The sequence below is a fragment of the Microcebus murinus genome, chromosome 11 (genome assembly GCF_040939455.1).
Source record: "Microcebus murinus isolate Inina chromosome 11, M.murinus_Inina_mat1.0, whole genome shotgun sequence".
NCBI lineage: Eukaryota > Metazoa > Chordata > Mammalia > Primates > Cheirogaleidae > Microcebus > Microcebus murinus.
In genome coordinates, this window is record NC_134114.1 from 83,665,484 (window position 1) to 83,690,427 (window position 24,944).

Sequence of the window (24,944 nt, forward strand, 5' to 3'; positions counted from 1 at the left end):
GAAATAAATGAGACTCTCTTGAGCCAAGAGGAAGCCTACTTACCCTTTCCTCTAAGTGAGTAGAAACTACCAAGCTCTCTAGGAAGAGCCTCTATACTTTGTCATTAAACTCTCAACCAGGCAGACTCAGAATAGGTGACAGAGACTCCCTGCTCTGTCTCTTTCTACTTAACCCTTGGGAACATAGAAAACTGATCATGAGCCATGCATTTTCTAATTGCTATGATGTATGTAAGAGAGATAAATGGTTCAATCTGGGTTAAAGATACACGCATTTATTAAACACTGCTATTAGGCACTTTTAATCACTCACCAGTGTGTTCTGGAAGTGCAGACAAGGTCACCTTGGTCAATGATGGAGAGGAGAGTAATAAATCACCAGCTCAAATAGACTTTTTGAGCCCAATTGAGGTCTCAGAACACATTAAGGAAAGTAGCTTGCAGATAACAAGCCGTGTCAAGTGAAGTGAAACGTCTTCAAGCATTCTGTCAGTTGGAACCTATTGATTTTCATAGGGACTATTAAAGCAGGTTTCCTGGAATAGGAACAGGGGATATTTCTCTTCAGTTTGTGACAAGTATATGTCTACAAGAGAGAAAAGGTGGCAGGGTGGAATGTTAAAATCTTGGCCTGATTTGTAAGCTTTACCATTCAATGATCCATTTGAAAGTCTGAATGTTCTTTTAGAAAGTTCATTGTTACAGTTTGATTTCTTTTCTTTCTTTGACATAAACGTTGCTGGAATTTGTCACAATTTTGTATGCTTATCCATCTTCTCATTATATTGATCTCTTACAGGCATTTTGTTGCCTTTTAAAAATAAACACTATAATTCAGTGGCAGGCTAATGCCAAAGAGAGAACCAACAGGCCTGTGTGCTGTTGCCCAAAAAGTGAACACACTTCATCGTTGTGCCATCCGCTCAGATTGTCACATTTAACCCCCAGGACTTTATAAACATTGGGTTGTTGGAACTAAAGTGATTTTCAACCTTCAAATGAGATCTATGGAACAGAAAGAGGGGATGTATTACCAGCCAAAGACAGGAAATCTCAGAGGGAAAACTTGTGTTATCTTATCCTAGTAGAGGCAGGAGACCAGAAACTTCTCAAGAAGCTGAGTGGGAAATGGCTTGTAACCAAAGGAGAAGGGCTGGGGCAGTGAGAAAGTTGAGAGGAGCTCAGGGTCAGAAGAAATGGTGTTCCGTAGCCAGGAGTCTGAGAGACCCGGAAGGAATGCAGGCTGGCAGGCTGAAGGCAGACTTTTGCATTCATATCTTAGTGAGAAGGGGAAAAGCTGTAATCCCAGTGTTAGCAGGGAAAAATATGTTAATAAATTTGTATTTTTATATTTCTTTATGGCATAAAAATTTGAATGATGGTCAAAGGTGCATTCATCCAGACAATTTAAGAAGAAGAGAGGAGAAGGCTAAAGATGCATCAAGTCATGGAGCTCATCAAGTCATGGAACTCCAAAACCCTTAATTTTCTAAAAGAGAAGAAATGAACTATGTACAGAGGATACTAATTAGAAGAGATTCACATAGTCTTCAGTATTGAATTAGTTTTCAATTTTTTTTTTAAGAAATTAAACACTGTCAAATTACCTTATGTCACTTCACTAGTTTTAACAGTAAAGGAGCATAATGCCAATAAAAATGCAGCCTACATTTAATTATTAAACACCACATAGTAGCCCCTTTCACATGTTAATGTAAAGCTCCACAAGCAAGTGATTTACTTATTGGAGTTATAGAGAAGAGCACAACATCATGTAGGATAGAACCCAGGGCTTTTGAGTTCCAAATCTGGGCCTTTTCTATATGTACCATCTAGGCTCTGAAAAAGGTAAAAACGAAGTCAGGAATGATCTCGGTTCAGATTTGGCACTGAAACTAGATGTTGCTCCTTGATAAGCTGAGAAAGGATGATTAAGCCTTTGTTGACACAGAGGCTGGGCACAACTTCTAAGTCACACTGTTAAACAAGGGCAAATGATATTCCCTATGTGCAGAGAATGCAAGCACGATACTTATTTTCCAAATTCTTTTACAGTTTTAGTTTAATGAATCTCAGCGTACAAGATCCACTGACAAATGAAAAAAGAATAACTGGGGAGTGTAAGATGTACAAACAACACACATCACTTGGTATTCTCTCTTTTTTGTCTTCCTGGTAGCCGGGCTACATACAGTGAGGTCCACAGTTAGGGCTGTGGTTCCAGTTTCCTCTCTGGTGTAAGCTGCTATTACAGGATACATTCAGTTAAACTTACTATTTATCTGTACTACAGAAATCTAAAGAATGTGCCAAATGGATAGTTTTATCTAAAATATCCCCCCCCCCCCACACACACACACACAACCTACCAAGCTGGCAGAATTTTTCTTTGAGATTTTGGGATCAGAATCATCTAGAATTGTTTTTTTTTCTACCATGGCATCAGGACATATGGGTATCCTAATCAGTTTAAGGGTGATATACATAATAAAGTACTAGAAGATTTATATGACACCTTTTATTGATAAGACAATGCAGATCCAAGATTACCATCCTTATCTTTTAAATTTTGATGTATGTTTATGAGGAAGAATACTCATGAGTGTCAAGTCAAAATTTACCTACCACACTTAAGTCTGCAAAGTAAAATAAAATAAAATAACCATATAAGCATCCTCTATTGTCTATGACAGTTAAAATTTGTCCTGAATCTGAATTCCCCCTGATGCCACTGGGTATCTGAGGAGAAAGAGTTAAAATTTCTAGTCAAAGATATCTTCATTTCTTCCAGTTTGAGCCTCTTTTAGTTTAAAAGTGTTTATTTAGGCTAAAGACTGAGTCTAAGTTCAGCTCTCTCTCAGAGAGCTATGTCTCCCTAACCCTGTTCTTCCCCCTGACTTTGGGGTTCAAGAGAGTTTAGGTAACCCAGGGGACTCTGGTCTCCATAGCAAGGATGAGGAGACCATCCTCATCAGCTATGCACCGGGGCCATTGCCAGATGCTGTCTGCACTAGAGACATGACTAGGTGAGGGCACCTGCAGCTACCAATGGCTGGGGACAGCCAATGGGCTCACCAGCTATGTGGGAAAGGCTACGAAATATTGGAAAGACATTCAGGGACCAAACAAGCCCGTCAGCACGCAATCAGAGACCAGCCCAGTGCATGGTCACAGACCCCTTGGCCACCATATCCTCTGAAACCTGACAATCTTGGAAAGCATCAGAGACAGAGAAGTAAGAGGCATTAACATGGAATGTGCTCATATCCACCCAGTTACTCTTACATGAAGCTTTTAAGCTGTGAGCCCCTTCACCCAGAAGAGACTAGGGACATGCCGATGGGAGTGCTTTGAGGATGTGCACATCCTTATATGGAGAAGACACTGAGAAGGACTGAGCTGACACCCTTTCATTTCTGAATTCTGGAAGTATCTGGTCTCTTCTAGAGAAGTGAAGCTCTGAGGTTCACTCATATTAAAATGCTTCCTCAGAAAATCCAGGCTTCTACATCTAGAAAGAAGATACTTCTGTGTGGCAGCCTCAACAATTGGATTCTTTTTTTTTTTTTTATCAAACCTCAAATCATTAAGATCTCTAGAATGTCTTTCTTTCTCATTTCAGCTCCAGAGCATGATTATATTATTTTTTTGTCCAGTATTATTTGTTTCTGTATTTTTCTGGTAATGAATAATTAGATAAGAACCACTTAAAAGCCTTTTTTTTCCCTACAGCTTATTCTTTAAAAAACAAAACAAAAACAAAGTATCCTTGAGCATTATTAACTGGGGTCTTTGAAGAAGGTCTTAATTGTCCCAGAAAGAACAGGCAAGGAGCTTAAGCTTTGTTCTAACAACATTCCAGTTTTTCTATTGAAATCTACCCTCAGTAAAGGATTCAACCCCAAGATGTAATTGATGAAGCTTAAAATGCTAATACTTCCAGGAGTATTTTTTATGTTTATTATTTAACAGGTTACAAAGTTGTATGTTTTTTGAATATAATTAATTGCATGGTTTAAAATCTAATAGCTAATCACTTAGGTTTAAGATTCAAGAAAAAGATCAAAGGGATATCTCAAGGCCTCTGAGAGTCTACAATGCTCTCTGCCCCTTACTTCAGATGGTTTGGAAATTGTTCACCTGAATCATCATGTTCAACTGGAAAAAATATAAAGTGAAAACTAAATTGTACTGTTTTCATGCCTTCTTGATAATTTTAAAAACATTTGGAAAAGTATTATCTTGACCATGTAAAAATTACTAAAAGGCACTAAGAAGAAAGGCACTAAGAAGAATGGAGTGTGTTACATTTCTATTAGAAAGTGAATATATACAGGACGTGGTTGATACCCAGATTTACAGTGGACTCAGGTGTGACCCTGCAGGTCAACAGTAATTAGTAAACATATGAAGTTGTCTTAAAGCCTAACTGAAGCTTAAATAGGGCAGTGCAGCTCTTATACCAGTCATCAGACAAGGTGAGGGAAGGTATTTATTTAAATGCAAATAGGGATCACTTCCCTCTTTGATTACCATCAGGCAGGAAGATTATATTAAAATATAGTTCAGGATTTTCTTCTACTCTCAGAAAATTAAAAATATAAAACAAAAATCAAATTGTGTTTCATGTTTAGTAGACACTATTCGCTTAGTAGGGGTAGAATATTCTCATAAGTCCCAATATTTCCACATTTAGTAGACTTCAATTATGGTGCCTTCTCTGGCAAGAATTAGAAAATTAGAAACAGAAGCCTCGAAAATGCTTATCTTGCTTGTTAAAACTTATTCTAGGGGAGACACTGACATATACTGAACATCTCATATGACCAGGAAATTTCACACGTATTCTCATTCAATCCTTACAGTAATACTGCAGAGTAGCAATTATCCCCATTTTACACATGAAAAAGTTGTATTAATAGTAATCTCCATACAGATTAAGAGATCTGATAAAGCTCTGTAAATGGGCAAGCCGGGATTCAAATTGACTTTTTAAAAAATGTACAGCCAAGGATGTTCATTAGAGAGCAATTTATATTAGTAGCAAATTATAGGGAATCATATGTGTCTAAAATTACGGCTCAGCATTGATGACATTAGGCCATCAGGAAGCTATTTTATATTCTGCTTATGTATATTAGATATCCATAAAACTTCATGATATTGTTAGCTAGAAAGGTAATAAAATTACATTTTCATATTTGAAAATATGAAAGGAAATATACATAGTTTAAAGAGCTGAAAGGAAAAAACCAAAAGGGTAATGATTAGTTGTGTTACAGTGGTGGATATGGTCTTCACTTTTACTTTTTATATTTCACATTTTTAAGACCGTGGCTATGATACTTTTATAAAAATATGTAATATGGGTTTATTTTCTTCTAGCTCTGACAACATGAACCCTAAGAGAGAATTTGGGAGGTTTAACATTAATTCTGTTTTTATCACAGGATATCAATTTCTTTTTCTGCAAGGATCTGGCCATGCAGGTGTCGGCACCTTCTCAGGGAATATGGGGAACAGGGAGCCAGCCAGGCTCTGTGCCCCTGGAGGGACAGCTGCAGCCCTGGAATTCTTTTCTGCTCACTGGGGATATCACAGTTTCTTCTTTGGGAATGGATAGTGCACTCTAATTCTCCCTGTTATCATTTTCTAATCTTTATCATTTTATTCTCATCTAATCATTTCTGTGGTTGTATTTGATATAAACCATAGATCAGCCAAATTAAAGGCAAGGTATGCTGTTTGAAGGAAAATAACAGGACTTCTTTCTGGCAGCTATAAAAGTTGTATACCTATAGTCAGGGAAAGGTGCAGGCAGGAATATCAGTACCTGCTGCAGTGGATTTAGAAAGTCAGTAACTTTACCTGAGCTCCTATATTTCTTGGAGTGTCCTTCATTTACCTTGGAAGAACTCAACCTTAAATAAATAGCCACCCTTTTTGGCTCATAGTTTGGAAATCACAAGCTACTACTATTCAGGCAGGCTCTAGAAGGTCTAGATACTCAGCTCTGGCTATGAGATAGGCCTTCTCCACTCCATCAGTGTCAATAACATTAAAAAATGTCATATAGACTTAAATAGCAGGATGGGAACAGACTAACCCATTCTAATCTCTTTGAACCAAAACTTAATGTTAAATCCGGATTTTTTTTTCTTTGAGCCACCAACCTTTTGTATTTATCCACCAATTCCAGTCCCTCATACATTCATTTAACAAATTATTATATAGCAGGTTTTGGTAAATAATGCCAGTGATACTGATGTGTATAGGCAAGATCCTTTCTGTCATAGAGCTTATGCTCTGATGGAAGAAACAAATAATGAATTAGTAATTACATGCTGACATAGATGTGGGTAACTGTTATAAATAAAATGGAATGGTATGATCCATGGTGTGTGTGTGTGTGTGTGTGTGTGTGTGTGTGTGTGTGTGTGTAGCTACTTTCGATGGAGTGGCCAGGAGAGGCCTCTCAGTAGCTTTTAGTGAACTGAGTGAAGAAGAAGTTCTTTTGAAAGACAGAGTAACAACTGCAAAGTCCTTGAAGCTTGGTCTGTAGAGGCTGAATGGCCTGCAGAGGGAGGAAAATGACATCAGTCCAATAAAGTGAGGCCAAGCTATCCTGAGTTTCATGGTCCATGGCAAAGAGTTTACATTTATTCTTAGCACAATGGGACTCCAACAAAGGCATTTAAGCTGGGAGTGACGTGATCTGATTTACATTTTAAAGATATCATTCTGCTGTGTGCAGAGGGAATGATTTTAAAGGATAAGAATCAAAGCAGTGAGACAAGTCAGAAAGTATTGCAATACTGCTGTAGCCTTTAAAGTAGAAGAAAAGTCAGACCAGAATGTGACATGAAATAATCTATTTTATTTCCCCTACTCCCAGGTAAGTGAAGAAAGAATGCAGAGGCAATGCTGGAGTGGTTTTCTGTGAAGGGGGACAGAGATTGCTTTGGAAGCAGGTGCGGGTGGTGACAGAGTGACAGAGGGGATTTTTAAAGATAGGAGATATTACATGAAAGTCACCCCCATGTATTCTTTTTTTTTTTTTTTTTTTTTTTGAGACAGAGTCCCACTCTGTTGTCTGGGCTAGAGTGCCGTGGTATCAGCTTTGCTCACAGCAACCTCAAACTCCTGGGCTCAAGCGATACTCCTGCCTCAGCCTCCTGAGTAGCTGGGACTACAGGCATGCACCACCATGCCTGGCTATTTTTTTCTATATATTTTTAGTTGGCCAATTAATTTCTTTCTATTTGTAGTAGAGACGGGTGTCTCACTCTTGCTCAGGCTGTTTTCGAACTCCTGACCTTGAACTATCAGCCCGCCTCGGTCTCCCAGAGTGCTAGGATTCCAGGCGTGAGCCACCACACCCGGCCCATGTATTCTTAATCTCAGGGAGAGATACAGAGATGAAAAATGCCAGAGAAAAAGGTGCTGGGTAAAGACATGAAGGCTTTTCTGCATTTCATACCAGGTTTCTTCCCTCTTCTCCCTCTCTCTGCTAAACCAAACCTGTTTCTAGGGAGAATCTGGCTTCAGCCAAATCCTTTGTATAAACTTTGTTCAGCCTGTTTCCTCTCCCAGGAATATTTTAAGCCTGTTTCATTCATTGCAAAATAAAACAATGTTCTCTGAGAAAAGAATTTCTGGCGTCTGTAAGTAGGAAGGCTTGTATTTAGAATCTAAGAACGAAGGAGCAGAGGTAACCCCTTTGGGAGATGCTGCCCTGTTCTGAACCTACATGTGTTACAGAGGCTTTAGGTTCTGATATACAGATGTCTTTTCTTCTAGGTTAGCTTCTCAGAGGCATCCTTTTCTTGCCTAAGCTCTATTCCAATCCTTGGCTTCCTCCTCCATTGGAAAGCTCTGCTTTGCACCTTTTGGCCCTCCCCACGTCTTAGGGTCTGCAGGGAGTAGGAGGTGGCTAGTAACAGAACTATCAAAAATATTCAGTTTCATGTTTTTCAAAACCAAGCTTATGTGATGGAAATGCATTTTTAGAGTCTGTCTTTCTATATTGATCAGAGTATGTTTGGCTTTAGACTAGTCAGTGTTAAAGGTAAAATAGAGCATTGGTTTTCTTACAGTTTCTTTCTCCTTCCTGCCCACCCCATGCCCAGTGTTCGTCACCAACTCCCCCTCTAAACCATCACCTGCTCTGTGGAGCTGCCCCTTCCATTCCTCTCTCCACTGAGCCCAAACTCACCCTGAATGATCTGGGAGAAGAACATGAGGGACAAAGAACTATCAGGTGCAAAGTGGAAGGCCCCAGAAATGGAAGCTGTCTTGGCTTCCTCAAAGATGATCAGTAAGCTGGAATAAAAGAAGGGGGGAAATGGCAGATGAGTTCAGCACAATGGACAGGGCCGAGGCATGGTTACCATCTTCTGAAGCTGCTTCTCTCCTGTCTCCCTCATCAGTACATGTCAGTAGATGTCAATTTTATTCTTCCCATTCCTCAAACTGAAAAATTTGTAGATGTCCTTTACGCTTCTCTTTCTCTTACATCCCATAGCCAGTCCATCTTCAGATATTGATGGTTCTTCCAACCACTTCTCACCTCCTAAACTTCACCATCTCTCACCTGAATAACTTTCACAGCCCTGCTTTTATTAATCCCATCATCCTCACCCCTCCAAGAGCCAAAGTATCCTTTTAAAACTTAACTAAGATCATGCCATTCCTCTCTCAAAACCTTTCAGTTGTGTCTGATCTCTCTTATGCTAAAATGCAAAGTTCTCATCATAGGCAATTTGGCTTTTCATGTACTGGCTTCTGGCCATGAAGAGGCCCTTTGTCATCACCTACTTCTTTCCTTCTCTGTCACTTTGCTCTGGCTAAACTGGCCTCCTCACTGTCAGTCAATTGCTGCAAAGCCCACTCATAGCTGAGGGGTTTTGCATGTGCTGTTTCTCTGTGTGGAACACTTCTCCCACTGATCCAAGTGGCTGTGTCCCATGTTGCCCTATCAGAGAGACCTCCCCTAACAATGCATCTCAAATAAAGCCCTTCATCACTCTACCTTCCTTACCTTGATTTTGTTTTATTTTTCTTTCTGCATAGTACTTACCAACTCTGGGCCTTCTGTTCATTTACTTGTTCATTTTACTGTTCTGTCCACTAGAACATAAACCTCTTAGGGCAGGAAGTCTATTTTGTTTACTGCTGTATCCTCACTTTCAGAATAGCATCTGTTCATAGTGGGTGATCAAAAATATTTGCAGAATAAATGGATAAAATTAATTGAATACAGAGAACTATAGATCAGTAGATTGGTTGATGAGAAGATGGTGCTCTCTTGGATTTTGTTTATGCCTTGTCAGTGAATTAAAAGCAAGGCCATGAGAGGTTAATAAAGGGAGAAAGGAGTATTAGAGGTTGGGGGAGAGAAGGCATAAAATGTTCTGTTGCAGAGTGAGAATGCTGAGGGTCCCATAAGAGCTGATGGTTGTAAATTAAAAATGAGACCAGTCACTGTGATTGTGCATTTTCTTCCAGTCACTTCAGTTAAGGCATAGACATAGAGTAAAAATAAGAGAAGAGTGGAGTTTAACCAAATTAAGGGTTTTGCCAGGCAAGTACAACAGAGGGAGAAAAAGGCAATGGGTTGGGGATTTGCAGAGCAGTGCTTATACTAATTGACCATGGGATACAAGCTAAGGAAGAGCTGTAAGGTAGGAGGTAGAAATCAGAGAGTGTAATGTTTGAAGACAAGATTTTTGAGGTGGTTCAATTGATGGTAACAATAAGGCCTGAGATGTGGTCATGGGAGTTGGTTGCTAAGGAGGAGTGGAGGAAAGATAGGAGGAATTGAGGGAGTGGGAAAGAAACTGAGAAGCAAGGATGTTGAGTGAATCATCTACATGAAAGTTGAAGTTAATAAGAATGATGATAGGAGTAATGGTTGATGTGGAGGCATATAAGGTAAAATCTTCAGTACAGAGTGGGCTAGGGACAGGGAGAGAGAAAATTGACTACAACATGAGAAGTTACAAGTTGCATTTGCCAATAGCAGACATTTCAAAGAAGCTGGGATTTGGAGGGAGGAAGGAGGAGAAATGATTTGAATGTAGTAATTAGGAGCAAGAAGTACCTGCATTTTATTTTCAGGTCCTGTGGTATGTTTCCTATTGGGACAAAAACAAGTTACCTTTTGAGAAGACTATGAAAAATGTGAGACAGTTATGAGTTGCCTAGGTTTCTGTCAGAACAAGAAAATAAAGATAAATAACCTGACTTAGTTAAAATTCTGTAGATATTGGAAGTACCAGCCTCATACAGGAACACCTTGATATTTATATGTGTCCCACTTTTGATTTTGGGGTGTTAAAACAGCACTTCTTAGTTTTCAGATCCTTGTAGATGAAAACTGTCATTCTTGAATTTAACAAAACTGCAGTTGTCAAGTCTTTTCACCACGCATGTTAGTGCCAACATGTACTTGTTGAATGTCAGAAAACAGGATGCTAAATTAAGCAGAAGCTTGTGCAGAAGGGAATCATTGTGAAAGCTTAAAGACGTTTTGTTGTTTATTTATTTATCCATTAACGGTTTATATTCTGCCAGTTTCCATAAAGCATTTGAGAAGCACAATTGTGTGCTTTGCATCATGTTCTCTGGACATCATTCAATCCAAAAACGAGCCAAAGAAACCAGAGGAATAATAAAGAGACAAAACAAGATTTATGGTCTTAATCCTTACAAGGATTATGAGATGAAGCTGAGCATTATATGTGAAAATGCTGCCGTACTTGCTCAAATCAGTAGGACAAGAAGAGCAGCAGTCTCTAGTTGTATAAGTCACATTAAATTTCCAAAAGCATTTGAAGATGGATCTGGCCTCATCTAAGATAGCCCAGTGGCTCCAGTCCAACAGAAATCTGCTGTTCTATCTCTCTCCTTTTCTTCAATTTATTCACCACCCTTCTCTCCATCCATCATTTTCACAATGCAGAAACTGGCTTTTCTTTTTTATCTTTAAATTCTCATTGCTTTCTTTTTTTATATATTTGTCAGTCTTTCCTTATCAACCATTTTGGCTCAGTACGGAAGTATATTTGTTATGTATCTTAATGAAGGGTCCTTATTTCATCAATGCTGTTCTAAAGGTGGAGTCTTTTTCTCTGGTGTTCCTCTATAATCATGCTTCTTGTCTACTTCTTTCTCCCCCCTCATAAAAGCAGACAGCAGAATTGAGATTTCTTGTACTAATAAGAAATAATTGAGTTCAGTGGACTTTTAAAACTGTACAAATCTGTATAATTGCTTCTATTAAATTCTTAAATAATTTTTTTCTGTGTATAATCTTCAAAAAGTATGTTTTATATTGACAGTATATCAAAACCCATTAGAATGCTTAGAGCAGTTGAGAGAAGCTAAAACAAGGCTTTACAGAAAAACCCCAGGTGCCCAAGTCATTTCATGATTATCCATTTCATATTGGCAACTAGAGCAATGATACAAATAATATAAGTGGAAGACAAAGCTGTTTCTGATGTTTCTGATGATCAGAGAAACAGGACTGTGATTCCATTGCTACCAATTTAGTTTACCTAGTGTCTCAGTCTGTTTTCCGTTGTTATAACAGAATACCACAGACTATGAATAATAAACATAAATGTATTTGGCTCACGGTCCTGGAGGCTGGGAAGTCCAAGCACATGCTGCTGGCATCTGGTGAAGGTTATCTCATGGAGGACAGGTGGGAGGCAGAAGCAAGCACTTGAGTCAGAGAGAAAAGTGAGACTGAACATGTCCTTTTGTCAGGACCCACTGCTGTGATAACTGACTTGCTCCCAGGATAATGGCATCAATCCATTCATGGAGGCAGAGCCCTCACGACCCAGTCACTTCTTAAAGGCCCCACCTCTCATTACTGTTACAGTGGCAATTAAGTTACCAACATATGAATTTTGGGGAAATGCGTTCAAGCCATAGTGCCAACTATGAAAACTCCAGAAGGTGCTGTGATTGGACAAAAACTGATGGGCCTTCCCAGATTCTTTCTGCCCACCTGCTACCCAGGCCAGGGGCACCGAATGCCCTTTGGCCACTTCATACAGCGGGGCCCATCAGCCACACACCTGAAAATTTTGGCTCTTCCAGCTACTTTTGGATTTGAATGGAATATGACATCTTCCGAGGAGGAATATGCGATCACAAGCGACTGCCTCAGAGATTGCATATGCCTCCCAGAAGTATGGAAAAGTTAACCCATGGGGCCAAATCTCACTAATGGGAAACAGGAGAAGGAGGTTCCTGAGCAAGTAAATTTCCCCTTTTACCTCCTTCCCGTGAACTTCTTGAAGGCATGGTGCCCTGGCACAGTCTCTCTGGAGAAGTAGCATGTGCCCATTGGGTGCAGCTGCCCATATGGCCTGCTATATGTCTTTACTGCTCATTGCAATGCAGTAGCCAGTGTGCTGACTGCATTGTGTCGCCCCCCACTTTTCCACGCTTCCCTTTCTCCACACTCTCACTGCGTTAGGTTTGCCAGATAAGACAGGCAAGAACATTGACTCTTGCCTCATATCTGTTTTCTAGGGAACCTGGGCTTAAAATATATCCCCAAAGTTAGGATTTTCATAAAATATATTTTTATAATTGTGAACTGATAGTAACGAAAAACTACCATTCTTCAAAGTAGTTTGTAAATACTAAAGGTATGTCTTACGTTTTTCAATATTGTTGTCTTCTTGGTTTGTTAAAGCCATCTGTTGATGTTTTTCAAGTTGCTAATTGTGGTAGCACTTGGAAGCTAATTTCAAGTGGCAATAATGACTGTTCAGATAGCTGCCCATTGACTTCTGTGGCTTGCTTGGCAATTATCTTCTAGGAAAATATTACTCATTCTGAGTGGCAGTGTGAGAGCTCAGACTCTCTACTGGGCTCTCCAGGAGTTTGAAGGGGAATTCAGAAGTGAGAGAAAAGCACTCCTTTCTGGAACAAGAGGAATATTGGGAAGGTTGCAATGAGATAGCTGTTAAGACACACACCTGTGTGGCCTTGGAGACACTTTTGGAGAGGACTGCCCTTGAGTGGAGGGCTGCTTAGGAAGCTCTCAGACTTCCTTCCAAAAACACAACAAATGGCCCTCAGCTTATCCCTCTGGGTAGTATTTCCTGGCCTCAGCGTGGTCTTGTCCTTGGCTTCTCAGCCAGTCATCTGTCCACTTCTCCCTTTCACCTTCATCCCTGCTGGTTTCCTTGGTCATCATCACTTTGACTTCTAGCCCAGGTTTTCTCACTCTGTTTGCCCTCTTTGGACTGATGGAGCTTCAGCTTCACTTTTCCCTAAACTCTTCCAAGATTCTTGTTTCCTCCTTCTCAGCCTCCACCAAGCCATGACCTACACGCTATTCAGCTTGGGCTCCAGCATTCAAGTGAGCAAGAATGAGACTGCACTCACATTGTTTTTCCACTTAAATTGTTGTTACTAGCATTTTTCCTCCTTTTCATTTTTTTCCTCCTTTTTTTCCCTTCCTTTTCTTTTTTTCCTCCTTTTCATTCTATTTTGAACTGTGCACCGTTAAATTTTCTGGAGTAGTGGTTCTCAAAGCCTTTGGTGTTAGAAGCCCTTTATAACTGGCAAAATTATCAAGAACCCCAAATAACTATGTGTATTTACTGTATTAGAGATTAAAATGGAGACATTTAAAAATGTTTGTTAATTTTTAAAATTATAATAACAAAACCATTTTAACGTAAATAACATTTTAATGAAAACACCTATATTTTTCAAAATAAAAAATATTTAGTGAGAAGAGTGGCATTGGTTTGCAGATCTCTTTACTATCTGGCTTCATAGAACACAGCTTGATTCTCATCTATTCCTGCATTCAGTTTATTCTGATTTGTTGTTTTGTTGGAGGTACAGTCCTCTCTCCCTCAGTATCTGTGGGCGATTTGTTCTAGGACCCTTGTGGATACCCAAATCTGAGGACACTCAAGCCCCTTATACTACAAAATGCTGTAATATTTGCATGTAACCTACACACACCCTCCTCTATACTTTAAATATAATACCTAAAACAATGTGAATGCTATGTAAATAGTTGCTTACTGCATTTTTTATTTGTATCATTTTTATTGTTGTATTGTTATTTTTAAAAATATTTTCAATCCATGGTTGGTTGAATCTGAAATGCAGAACTCATGGATACGGAGGGCTGACTGTATATGAAAAAAATCTGGCTTCACTCAGATGCACAATTGGAAAAGGGAGAACCTCACACATGCCTTGAGAGTGTCTAAGAGACCTGGAAGGGCCCTGAGTCCACATCCTGTGTTGAGACAATAATATAGAACATACTGTAAAAATAATTACCCTTTTAAAAATTGTTTTTAAAGGAAAGTTAATTCTGAATTCAAAGCAAATGATTACGCTAGAGGATTGCTAGCCCAGACTTTTTGCAATCTGGTCTGTTCTGAGTATTTTTAGAGTTTGGATAATTTAACTCTCAAAGAACTAAAAAGAAAAGGCATCCCAATATGTAATATGTATTACATAACATGGTAAAAAAATGAAGTGCTACAAAATGTTTTATTTATATTAGAAAATATTTGTTTAACATAAATATGTCATGTGAAAAAATTAAAGGATTCCACTACCTGTTACCATTTTACATTGTTCAGAAATATATGAAGATGGAGGAGTAAAGACCTCTATTACGTAAACCCTAAATGTGCAGTGAGAAAAATAAATCCTAATGCCAAGAATCATATTTTAGGGACACCCATGTCCACAAACATTTTTTAAAGAATTGTGCAATAATGACAAATATATTAAATACATTTATTTTGTATTAGCAAGGAAACCCTTGTTGATGTGAGGAGAAGATGGTGATAAAAATATTCTGTATCAGAATTTTCTTCAACAGCATCTGCAAAAACTGAAATAGAAAGTGAGGAAGAGCTCTTTAGATGAGATCTGTTCTTGTCATCTGACTGTTCTAGCAATGCCTCTCTTTTTCAAAGTTCACACATTTGGTACAAGTGGAGTGTCTTGCTCAGTAGCAAATTTTCATGAAATTAATAATTTTTTCACTAAATTAAAGAACTTTTAGAGCTTTGTTCTATTATTCCACTACCTCCTGGACCATGCTGTCTACATCCCATGATTGGGTTGCCTGATATCACTGACCGGCCACCTGCAATCCACATATCATACCATCTTTAGGTACCCTGTGCAAAATCCAGCAAATCGTTCTTCATTTTGCATTAACAATAGTGTGATTTTTAAAATGCCTGGTAATGTCAAAAGTCTTTTAGAATAAGCCCACTGTTTGAATATGAGCAGTATTTAGATTCAGAAAAATGATCTACCACTGTAACAATGGAACTTTTAAAACAAAACTTGTTCGCAACTTGCATTTTTCCTTTACTGTCCTTCATTATATTCTGATAATATTATGTAGATGAGTCTGATCCCCCAAATTAGATTGTAATCTACCTCTGGGAAAGACCATATTTTTTTTTCATATGTCTCAGTTGTTTAATATAGGGCTGAGCACATAAAGCCTATGTCAGACCCTTACTATGTACTATACAATCATTACATATAAATGTCATTCCTTCAGGGATCCTTGAATCACCAGTTCCATGAAACACATTTCCTTGCTTTTAAATAAATTAAATTTTTATGTTTTCTCTGCCTCAAGTATTTTGATAATATCATGAAAGTTATGATCCACTTCTATACCACAAAACATAGATTTCATGAACTTCTTTATCCTAATTTCTACTCCAAACTTTCATACTGGCTAGAGCCATCATATTCTAAGACTTATTTGCTTTTCCTCAACTTACATTACTATTAATAGTAACGGCAAAACAATTACCAAGGTTACTGCCAAGAATTATAGAATAACATAGCAGAAAGGAGGTACATATGCGAGGCAGTCTGGTAGGCTTATTCACCAGCTAAGCAGTTGCCATACTTCAGCTTTTCAGTTTGGATTCAAAAGAGTTTCTAGTAAGAATTCTAAATTACTATTTGGTAGGGCCCATTTGGGCTTCTGGTATGTGGTCAAAACCTTGAATATTAAATCTACTGGTCTGGTATGTGGTCAAAACCTTGAATATTAAATCTACTGGTAGCAAGGGTTATTACAAATGAATAATTTTTAATTATTTATTGATTGGTCTGGGACATGGAAAAAGCAGAGAAAGTAATACTTCATGATCTTATGCAAGTGTAAAAAGGGGGGAACAAATATTAAAAGCAAACAGTAAGGGCGTCTTCAGTGTCTGCCCACATCCTTTCTTAGGAGAACGAGGCCTCCCCAGTTCCGTCAACGCAGTGGTCAAAGGAGAGGGCCCCTGACCCATGCTTGGTCTTGTCATGGTTATATGTCTCCTATGTACAAGAGTAGGCACAGAAAACAAGCAAGGCCAAGAACTCTACTTGAGATTAGATAGATGTAGAGAGAGAGAGTCTCTTTCCTTTGAAATGTGAGCCTGAGAAATATAGACTTGGAGCTTCTATGGCCATATTTCCTGCCATTTGGAAAGGAGAGAGGGAGAGAAACAGAGACACAAAACATGCACAGGGTGACAGAGGGAGAGAAAGGAAGAAGGATGAGGAGGAAAGAGAGAAGAAAGAGGAGGAAAATAGGAAGAAGAGAGAAATGCATTGAGTATGAACGTTTGATTTTGGCTATGTGTGTAGATAGATCCACTCTGACTTCCCAGTTACATGTGCCAATTATTGACCTTTTGTCTTAAGTGAGTTTGAGTTGGGGATGTGTTACATGCGACTAAAAGAGTTTTTGGTCAATATGTAGTCTGAATCATCCAAAGTAGCTATGGTTTAGTGTCTGAGGAAGACAGGTAAAGCGGCTTCCAAACTTCTTGAGTCATAGAGCACTGGATGCATCAAGATGTGGGCCTGCCTTTAGGCCCAGAGCCTATCAACTCGATGTGCAGTCACTTGAGCTAGGTTGTTTCTTACCAACTTGCTTTTCTCTGCTCCCAATGAATCTTCCCTCTTATGTAACTACTTGATATCAGTTGTCAGGTATTGAAATGTACAGATCATATCTTCATCCCCTTCTTATTCAGAATGTATAGCTGATGCTGTATTTTTACATGGGATGGTTATGAATATTTTAAGAAGTGTGCTGCTTTGCACTGACTGGCATCCATTCAACATAAGTAGAATCCATTTTTGTTTGGTAGTATTGCAAGTTGATTTTAATAGTTTGATTTTTCTTTGGCAAAAAGCTATTACAACATCCTGAGCCTCCTAAAATTGCCTACATGAATGACCAAAACTTTTATTATAGTTTAAGAGGCCTTACCATGACTGTATGGCCATTTAATGCTTTATTATGTACAATGGTGAAATAGACTCTTGAGAAATCTCTTATTGGGGTAGGAACTCTTTACTATCTCCTTGTAAATATTTTTTCCTTGTCATAAAAACTAAAAACATTTATACATGGTGACTCCTCTCTTTAATTAAGGTACTCTAGGGTCTGGCAAAATTATATTTGCCAGAGAAAATAAATGTAAATATATTTATATGATGCAGGCAAGGAAAAGAACATACACAGTTTGTAAAATGCCTTTTTTGTTTTTGAAGAATGTGTGCTTGAAAGTTAATGTTTTCATTAGATAATAAAAATTAAATAAATGGATGTTGTTCTTCATTATCTTAAAAGTTGTGATTGGTTATTGCCATTGAAATGGGATTAGATTTCTACTAAGGCCAATTCTTTCCTCCTCCAGAGAAGTAACTTAAAGAGTAGAACCCGTTCACCATTTGAAGCAGTCTCTTGCTCACAGAGTTTGGCTATGAATTGCACATAAACTTCATATTCATTTCTAAAATCATATGAACTCTGCCAGTCCAAGTGTTCTGGACAGCTTAGATGGCAGAAACCACAGTAAGAATGTAGGTTTTATTTGTACATTATTTTGATGGATTCTGTTGGTAGAGGAGGACACTAAAAACTTTCTGTCTGGTATATGACTTTTAGAGATCTGAGAGGCCAGCTCATTCATTGTGATTAAAAGGGTCAATCATTAGCCTAGAGAGAGGGAGTATCCCTAATTTTGGAATATCCTAAACGGCCATTAGCCCAAATGGACCAAGTGGTAAAGGTAAACTAACTAGAGTTGTTTAATGGCAAGTGACAGACACTAACTCTAGATAACTTAAGCAGAAAAAGGAAATTTAGTGGCTCATAAAATTAGAAAGTTCAAAGGGCAAAACCAGCTTATGCATAACTGAATTCAGGCGACTGAATTATATTATATCCACAGCACTTTTTCTTCATATCTCCGTGATGTTTTTTCCTGTGTTGGCTTCATTTTCAGGAAGTGGTCACCACAAGGTATAAACAATGGTCACTGGGAGCAGCCGACTCTATCCTCTTTTGTTCTCACAATTTCAGAGAAAAAGAGAATACGTCTTTCTTGTTTATTTGAGCAAAATTTCTGGAGAGGACCCTGACAGGGATGACGTGAATCTGGTAGACACCCCTGGCCTTATCACTATGGCCAGGGAATAGGGGACTCTGATTGGCTAGGCTGGGTTGTGCATATTCTCTAAGTGAGAAAGGCAGGTGAAGTGATGGGGTGGAGACAGAGACTTCCATATAAGAAAGGAAGAGAAGGAAGGGGGATAGGCTGAGATGAACTTGTGCCTTCGTGGTGATAGTGATGATGATGACTTTTGTTGAGAAAGGAGGGAGGACACCATGCAAGGAGTGTGACAAGTTACGATTCACGTTAGTTACTGGCTCTACCTCATGCCTGAAGCAAAGAGGAAGGACATATAGCTGAAAAGGAAGGGGAGGAAGGAAACACTAGAGAAAAGCTTAGGACTTAGCCTCTGCCAACTACATGATTCACCCAGGTAGTTATTGCTGTTCTGATTCTCTGCTGCAATGAAGTTATTTCTAAGGGAGGAGTTCCTTTCAGTTTATCTCTTCTATTTTGCTTTTTAGGTGGACAAAAAAATCGTAAGAACTGAAATAGGAGTTCTTCTTCGCCTCTCACATCCAAACATTGTAAGTGGTTTTTAACCTACTATTTCAAATAACGTCCAAAGCTGTGTGAGATCTTTGTCCTTCACTGTCCATGCTGACAATGAGAAGGGGATTCTGCCACCAGTGGTAGCCACCATGTCCTCATCTCATCACATTTTCAATTCTTTGACTGAATAAATCTTACACATGGTAGCCCTGAAAAAGTTCCAAAATGGACAGGTCTGCAATATATACCATCTTCATGTTTATGCATAAAAGGACAAAAATGGAAGAGTTTTGTTTCACTCTAATAAAACACTGGCTTTTTCCTCCTTTTGTGTGCCTAGCTTATTAATATGCCATTGCTGAAAAAGCCCATGAAGAAAATGTATTTTTTTCCAGAGTCATTTCAGTCTCCCTTGAGAGAATCTGCTTCGAGAACAAAGTGAAGATGCAAATAAACTATGTTCTTGAATGGGGAAAATAAAATGTCCTCAGAAGCTCTGCTTTAGGCTGTGTCCAGACAAAGCCTCTGAGGAAAAGGTCTAGTGAAAAGCTTTCTTGAACCAATGAAGTGAAAAAGAACAAAATCATTTTCAGGCCACGAGTTGTTTTTTTTTTTTTTTTTTTTTTTTTTTTTTATGAATTAAGCCATCTACTCAAAGAAAATATTTTGCTCATTTCTCTCAGGAAGCTGTGATGTCTAGGAGGATGCTTAGGCTCAAGGCAAAGGGCTTAAAACTGAATATATGAGTTAGGGATGCATTCAGCTATAAATAGCAGAGAACTTGAATATGGTAGTCTAAACAAATATTTTTCTTCTGTTACAAGCAACAGAAGGCAGGTAGCTTCTAGCACCCCGCTCAGCTCCTCAGTGACGCCACTGCACTCACAGAACCCAGATATCATTCTCGGTTCTGCTGTCCTCAGCGCATTTACTTTCACCCTCACGTTTTTCCCTCCTGGGCCTAAAATGTACGCGCCACAAAAGTCACGAGATAGACTTTAGGTCTATCTTCGAGACAGGAAGGAGATGCAAAAGTCTCACCGGCAGAGTCTGATGAGAAGAGAAAAAGCTTTCTCAGAAACTCCTGTGGCAGTTGCAAACTTTATTGGCCAGGGCTGGTCACAAGATCACCCTTAACTGCATGGAGACTGGGAAATTAGTGGCTTGAATCATTCATGATCTCCACCATGGGGCGAGGCACCTTGCTTCTCTGAACAAAATTGGGGTTCTGTTTGTAAAAGGTAGGGGTAAAGGGCTTTGGGTAATCAATTAATAAAAGCTACCTCTTTTACGTTAGCCATCACTTTTATTTCCAAAGAGAAGTCAACATGGAATCTTCCTCAAACACAGTTCAATCCTAGTTGCTACTAGATTCCTGGATGTATAGAGAAAAATACCCCAGATTGGTTAGATTCTCTGAATGTGGAGAAAACCCTGTTATGGTCAATCAAATCACTGCCACCACTACATTTTTGAGGATGCTTTGTGCACCAACAACTTTTTAGCTCTTGAGGGGTGTCTTTTACACACAGACAGATTTTACCCTGGTCCTGCCCTCCTCAGACCCCCAATTTCAAGTTTTTCATTTCCAAGAGAAAAAGACATTTTGCATTTCTCTTAATCACGATGCCTTCAAATGGTTTAGGAAGTTTTATTGGTTTTGTTTTTGATTCGGGAGCAATTCAGAAATTGAGATGATTTAGAAAAGTGAAGAAGTGTTTCTAAGGCAGGGATTTTTTTAATTGTAAAAAAAAGAAAAAGTCAAAATTCTATAGGACCTTTGAGCAAAATGATGTAACTGATAAAATCAACAACCCGCAAAGAGTGCCAAATAGCTTCCTAATACTATTAATAGAATGAGGAGCCTTTATTAACAACATATTACTATTGCAGAGTGTGGTTTTAGCTATAGCTTTAGCTATTTCCAAGAAAGATGGAAAGAAGAAATTTGTGATTTTTTTTTTTTATATTTTTCCCCAGATAAAACTTAAAGAGATATTTGAAACCCCTACAGAAATCAGTCTGGTCCTAGAACTCGTCACAGGAGGAGAACTGTTTGATAGGTGAGTTGGTCCTGAAAAATCTAACCACAGAAAGATTTGCTTTTGCCCACCAAAAAATAATCTAACGGAAATTTCTGCTGACATTTTTTATAATGACAGTTTATACTAGTTGATAAATTCTACTAAAATAAATCTAAAGAAGAATGTCGAAGGAAGGTGGGTAGTATTCAATATGATAAAAGTAGATGGAAACTTGGAGTAAAAATAAAAACACTACAGTATTTACCTTTGCAAGCACTTACCTCCTCAATAAAAAAACAGAATTTCTAAAATCATATTTATAAAAATTATAGAAAGTTAGACATGTACTATAACAATGATCTCCATTATGATCCAAAAGCTCATAAAAATCAGTACTCTTTAAGTGATTATTTTTAAACTTACTTTCTTTAGTAATATATATATAAAGAGTTCCACATTACAGAGTAAAACATCTTCTGTTTTAGCCAATTATTGCCAATTTTGGTTTTCTGTTCATATGTTCATCACTAGAGGCAGAGGTTTGAGAATGGAAAATCTGGCGGAGTGTAATATAGGCAAACTATTTGTACAAGACACACAAGCTTTGGGTTTGTATAGTTATTCCAACTTCTCCACCTTCTCAGGAGAATTCTGTTTGCCTTGATGGGCTCTTGGAAACCTTTTGTTACACTTATCAGGTAATCACAAAAGAATGGAATTGGAAGAAGACGTAGAGACTAAATAGGTGTATATTAGACATAATAAGATGCTGTGCACTGATGGAAAGTCTTGATTAATGGGGTAAAAGTGGGCTACAGGTTGGGGGGAAGACAAAAGAAAGACAGAGAGAACCACTGATAATAGTCCAAATGCCTAGATCATTGTAAAGGCTCCCTATGTATTTACTGAATGATTGAGCAACTGCTGCAATGAATAGACTGTGAAGAGAAAGATTTCTAAAGAGAATGGATTAGTTTTGATTTTATTGGAAGATGAACACTCCTCCCTTCTGCTATTGTCTGAAAGTTTGTGTTCCCCCCACCTCCAAATTCATATTGGAATCCTAACGCCATGGTGACAGTATTAGGAGATGAGACTTTTGAGAGGTGGTTGGGTCCTAGGGTGGAGCCCTCATGAATGGGATCAGTGTGCTTATAAAAGAGGCCCCAGAGAGCTGCCTTCCCCTTTCTACCATGTAAAGACACAGGAGAAGGTGCCCTCTATGAGAAAGCAGGCCCTCACCAGACACCGAGTCCGCTGGTGCCTGATCTTGGACTTACCAGACTGCAGAACTATGACAAATAAATGTATGGTGTTAATAAGCCATTCAGTTTATGGCATTTTATTATAGCAGCCTGCATGGACTAAGATATCTTCCTTCCCACCCCACTCCACCTAGTTGAATTTACTGCATTTTCAAGAGCTTTAAAAAAGTATTCATATTGTTTTTCAGAAGTACTGTCTGTTTTCAAAGTTACCTGAAGATTTGGATCTTCAGATGAGAAGCAGCAAAATGGCCCAGCTTGATTAGAATTACATACGTACCTTTAACAGATGTATAATTTTGTTCATGTGCATGTTGAAACTTCCTCAGAACAGTTTAAACAAAATATTAGACTTTTAAAATTGTAACATGTTGACTATTTTCATATTTTAAGAATAATGAGAACCTAAAAACATAGTTCTGGTGGCAGTTGTTTGTTTTATAGTTAGACTCACAGTTCTGAATCCTAACTCTACCTTTTAAGGATTAATAACTAACCTATTAATAGAATAATTTCCTTAACCTCTCTGAATCTCAGAACAAATTTGAAACTATTTTATGTTGCTAAGAGAGCTTAGACAACTATGCTACACTCTAAAGATAGTCTTGTTCTAAAACCATCATTTTCCCATGTGCTTAGACAAGACTCCTCTAGAGTCTTATTTGAGTATTGCCAGAATTTGCCTATAATGGCTCCTTTTGTAACACCTCTTTAGTGGACTCTTTCATGGACATAGTCCTTGTTTAGGTACTTTAATTAAGTCAGTTTATAGTCAAGATCCTGCTGGCTTTGGAGCTACGAGATCTCTCTAAGGAGACCTTGCATATTTCTCTGCTGATATGGTCTATCAGAGAGAAATCTCTTGTTTTTTAATTATACATCAGTGCAGGTCAGGAATGCCACATTGAAGTGATCATCTACCAGTAGTGCTTACTATTTATTTACCTACCTCTATTTGTTTGACTTAATCTGGAATCAAAGATCTCTCCTTCCATTCTTCCCAACCTTTCTTCCATGAAAGAATTTGGGATGAAATTTCATTCAGGTCTAGATAAAAATGAAAACTAAATGCTATTGATAAATTTCATTAACGGAGGTAAATCGATAAAATATTCAGATTTAACAGAATACATCTAAGGAATGGCAGACAGCTAGTAAAGCACTCCACTTCTCTGCAAACTCTAGTGGTTTTCTAGAAAGACTTTTTTTTCTCTGAATGTTGTCATCCATATCATTGACAAAGCTGAAAAGAACTTGGTCTTTCCATTAAGTGACTTAATTCTACAGTTATCTTTAAATTGTATCAAACTGAAAATATATCCTGCATTATTATCCAATGTATTGTTTTCTTTGTTGAGAATTAAAAAATCATAATGTGGTCTCTTTTTTTCATACTTAGGTCAAAACTAAATTTATTTAATTGTGATGATAAGAATTTATTCCTGGTCTAATGGTGACTCTAATAGTACATAATGAATGAACTAATGGAATAGTTGTTGAAGAGATAACTATATTAGTCCATTATAGTCAAAATGGTTGTATTTAATTAGCAAAAAGTCTATTCTATGAGGCTTACAATAAATAAACATAGTCAAAATCCAATTAAAATATACTATTTCATGTAGAATTTAAATAGTAAAGTACATGGGACAACCAACTAGAAATTCTGAAGTAAAATCAGTGATTTTTTTGTGTCCAGGAGAAGTCAAAAACAAAAGTAAACCTACACAATTATGACATCATGGAAAGAAAAAAGCTCCAGAAGTTTTCTGTTTAATATTTCCCAATCTGGTCATAACTCTTTAAAACTCAACATCATTTAGTTGAGCTATTAAAGTGGACAAAGTATGAAGTGGTTTGCTTGAACAGTAAATTTTCAATTTTTATTTTTCAGAAAATATATTTTAAGACAACTAATTTAGCCATACCTGTAAAGTCTTCTGATTAAAGCAAAAGAATTTTTTCCCTGATATTTGTCTGATCACTTCAGTATCTGAATATCTTGTGAATTTAAAAATTTCTTTTTTCTGCATTCTTTTTGTGCTTTTGCTTGCCTGATTTTTGCTTGTTAATGTTGCCAAAGATTATATATAAAAGATTTTAGAATTTGAGGCTTTGAATGCTGTTACCTTCCAAAAGAGCAGACTTCCTTTTGTTCTGGCAGTCATTTAAGGTAAGAAAGAGATCCCTGTAATACAGTGGGCCAGGTCAAAGCTGGACTTCTTGATGGCTGGTCTATTTCTTGTCAAGTCTCTCTTTTTTTTTTTTTTTCAAACTATTAATATTATAAGGGTACAAATGTTTTTGGCTACATGGATTGCTTTTGTAATGCTCAAGTCAGGGTTAAAAGTGTGCCTGTCACCCAGATAGTGTTCACTGTGCCCATTAGGTAGGTTTTTGCCCATCCCGTCTGTCCCAGCACCCACATCCCTTGATTTCCTTAGCGATCTACTTCTCTGTGTGCACATGTGTGTGCTCATCAGTTAGTTTACTCGCAGAGTTTTACTCTTTAAAGGACCCAACTTTAAGCCAGGGATTTTACCAGGGCTCTTCTTCCTTGACAGACCTTGAATGCCAGCTTCTGTCCTCTCAACTATGTGTTATGGCCAGAAACCTTGTTCAGCTTCTCAGCCTGTCAGCTGCTGTGTTAAAATCAGTAAATGCCT

General features: G+C 38.0%; 1 protein-coding gene across 4 annotated transcripts in view; it reads left to right on the forward strand.

The window, feature by feature from the left end:
- The window catches only part of CAMK4 (calcium/calmodulin dependent protein kinase IV), a 221,772-nt gene that overhangs the window by 102,505 nt on the left and 94,323 nt on the right, over nucleotides 1-24,944 (forward strand). For all 4 annotated transcript variants that reach the window (XM_076008263.1, XM_020290193.2, XM_076008264.1 and 1 more), the window contains 2 exons: nucleotides 18,962-19,024; nucleotides 20,970-21,052. In XM_076008263.1, coding sequence (XP_075864378.1) covers nucleotides 18,962-19,024; nucleotides 20,970-21,052 — 146 coding nt within the window. The remainder of the gene's footprint in view (nucleotides 1-18,961; nucleotides 19,025-20,969; nucleotides 21,053-24,944) is intronic.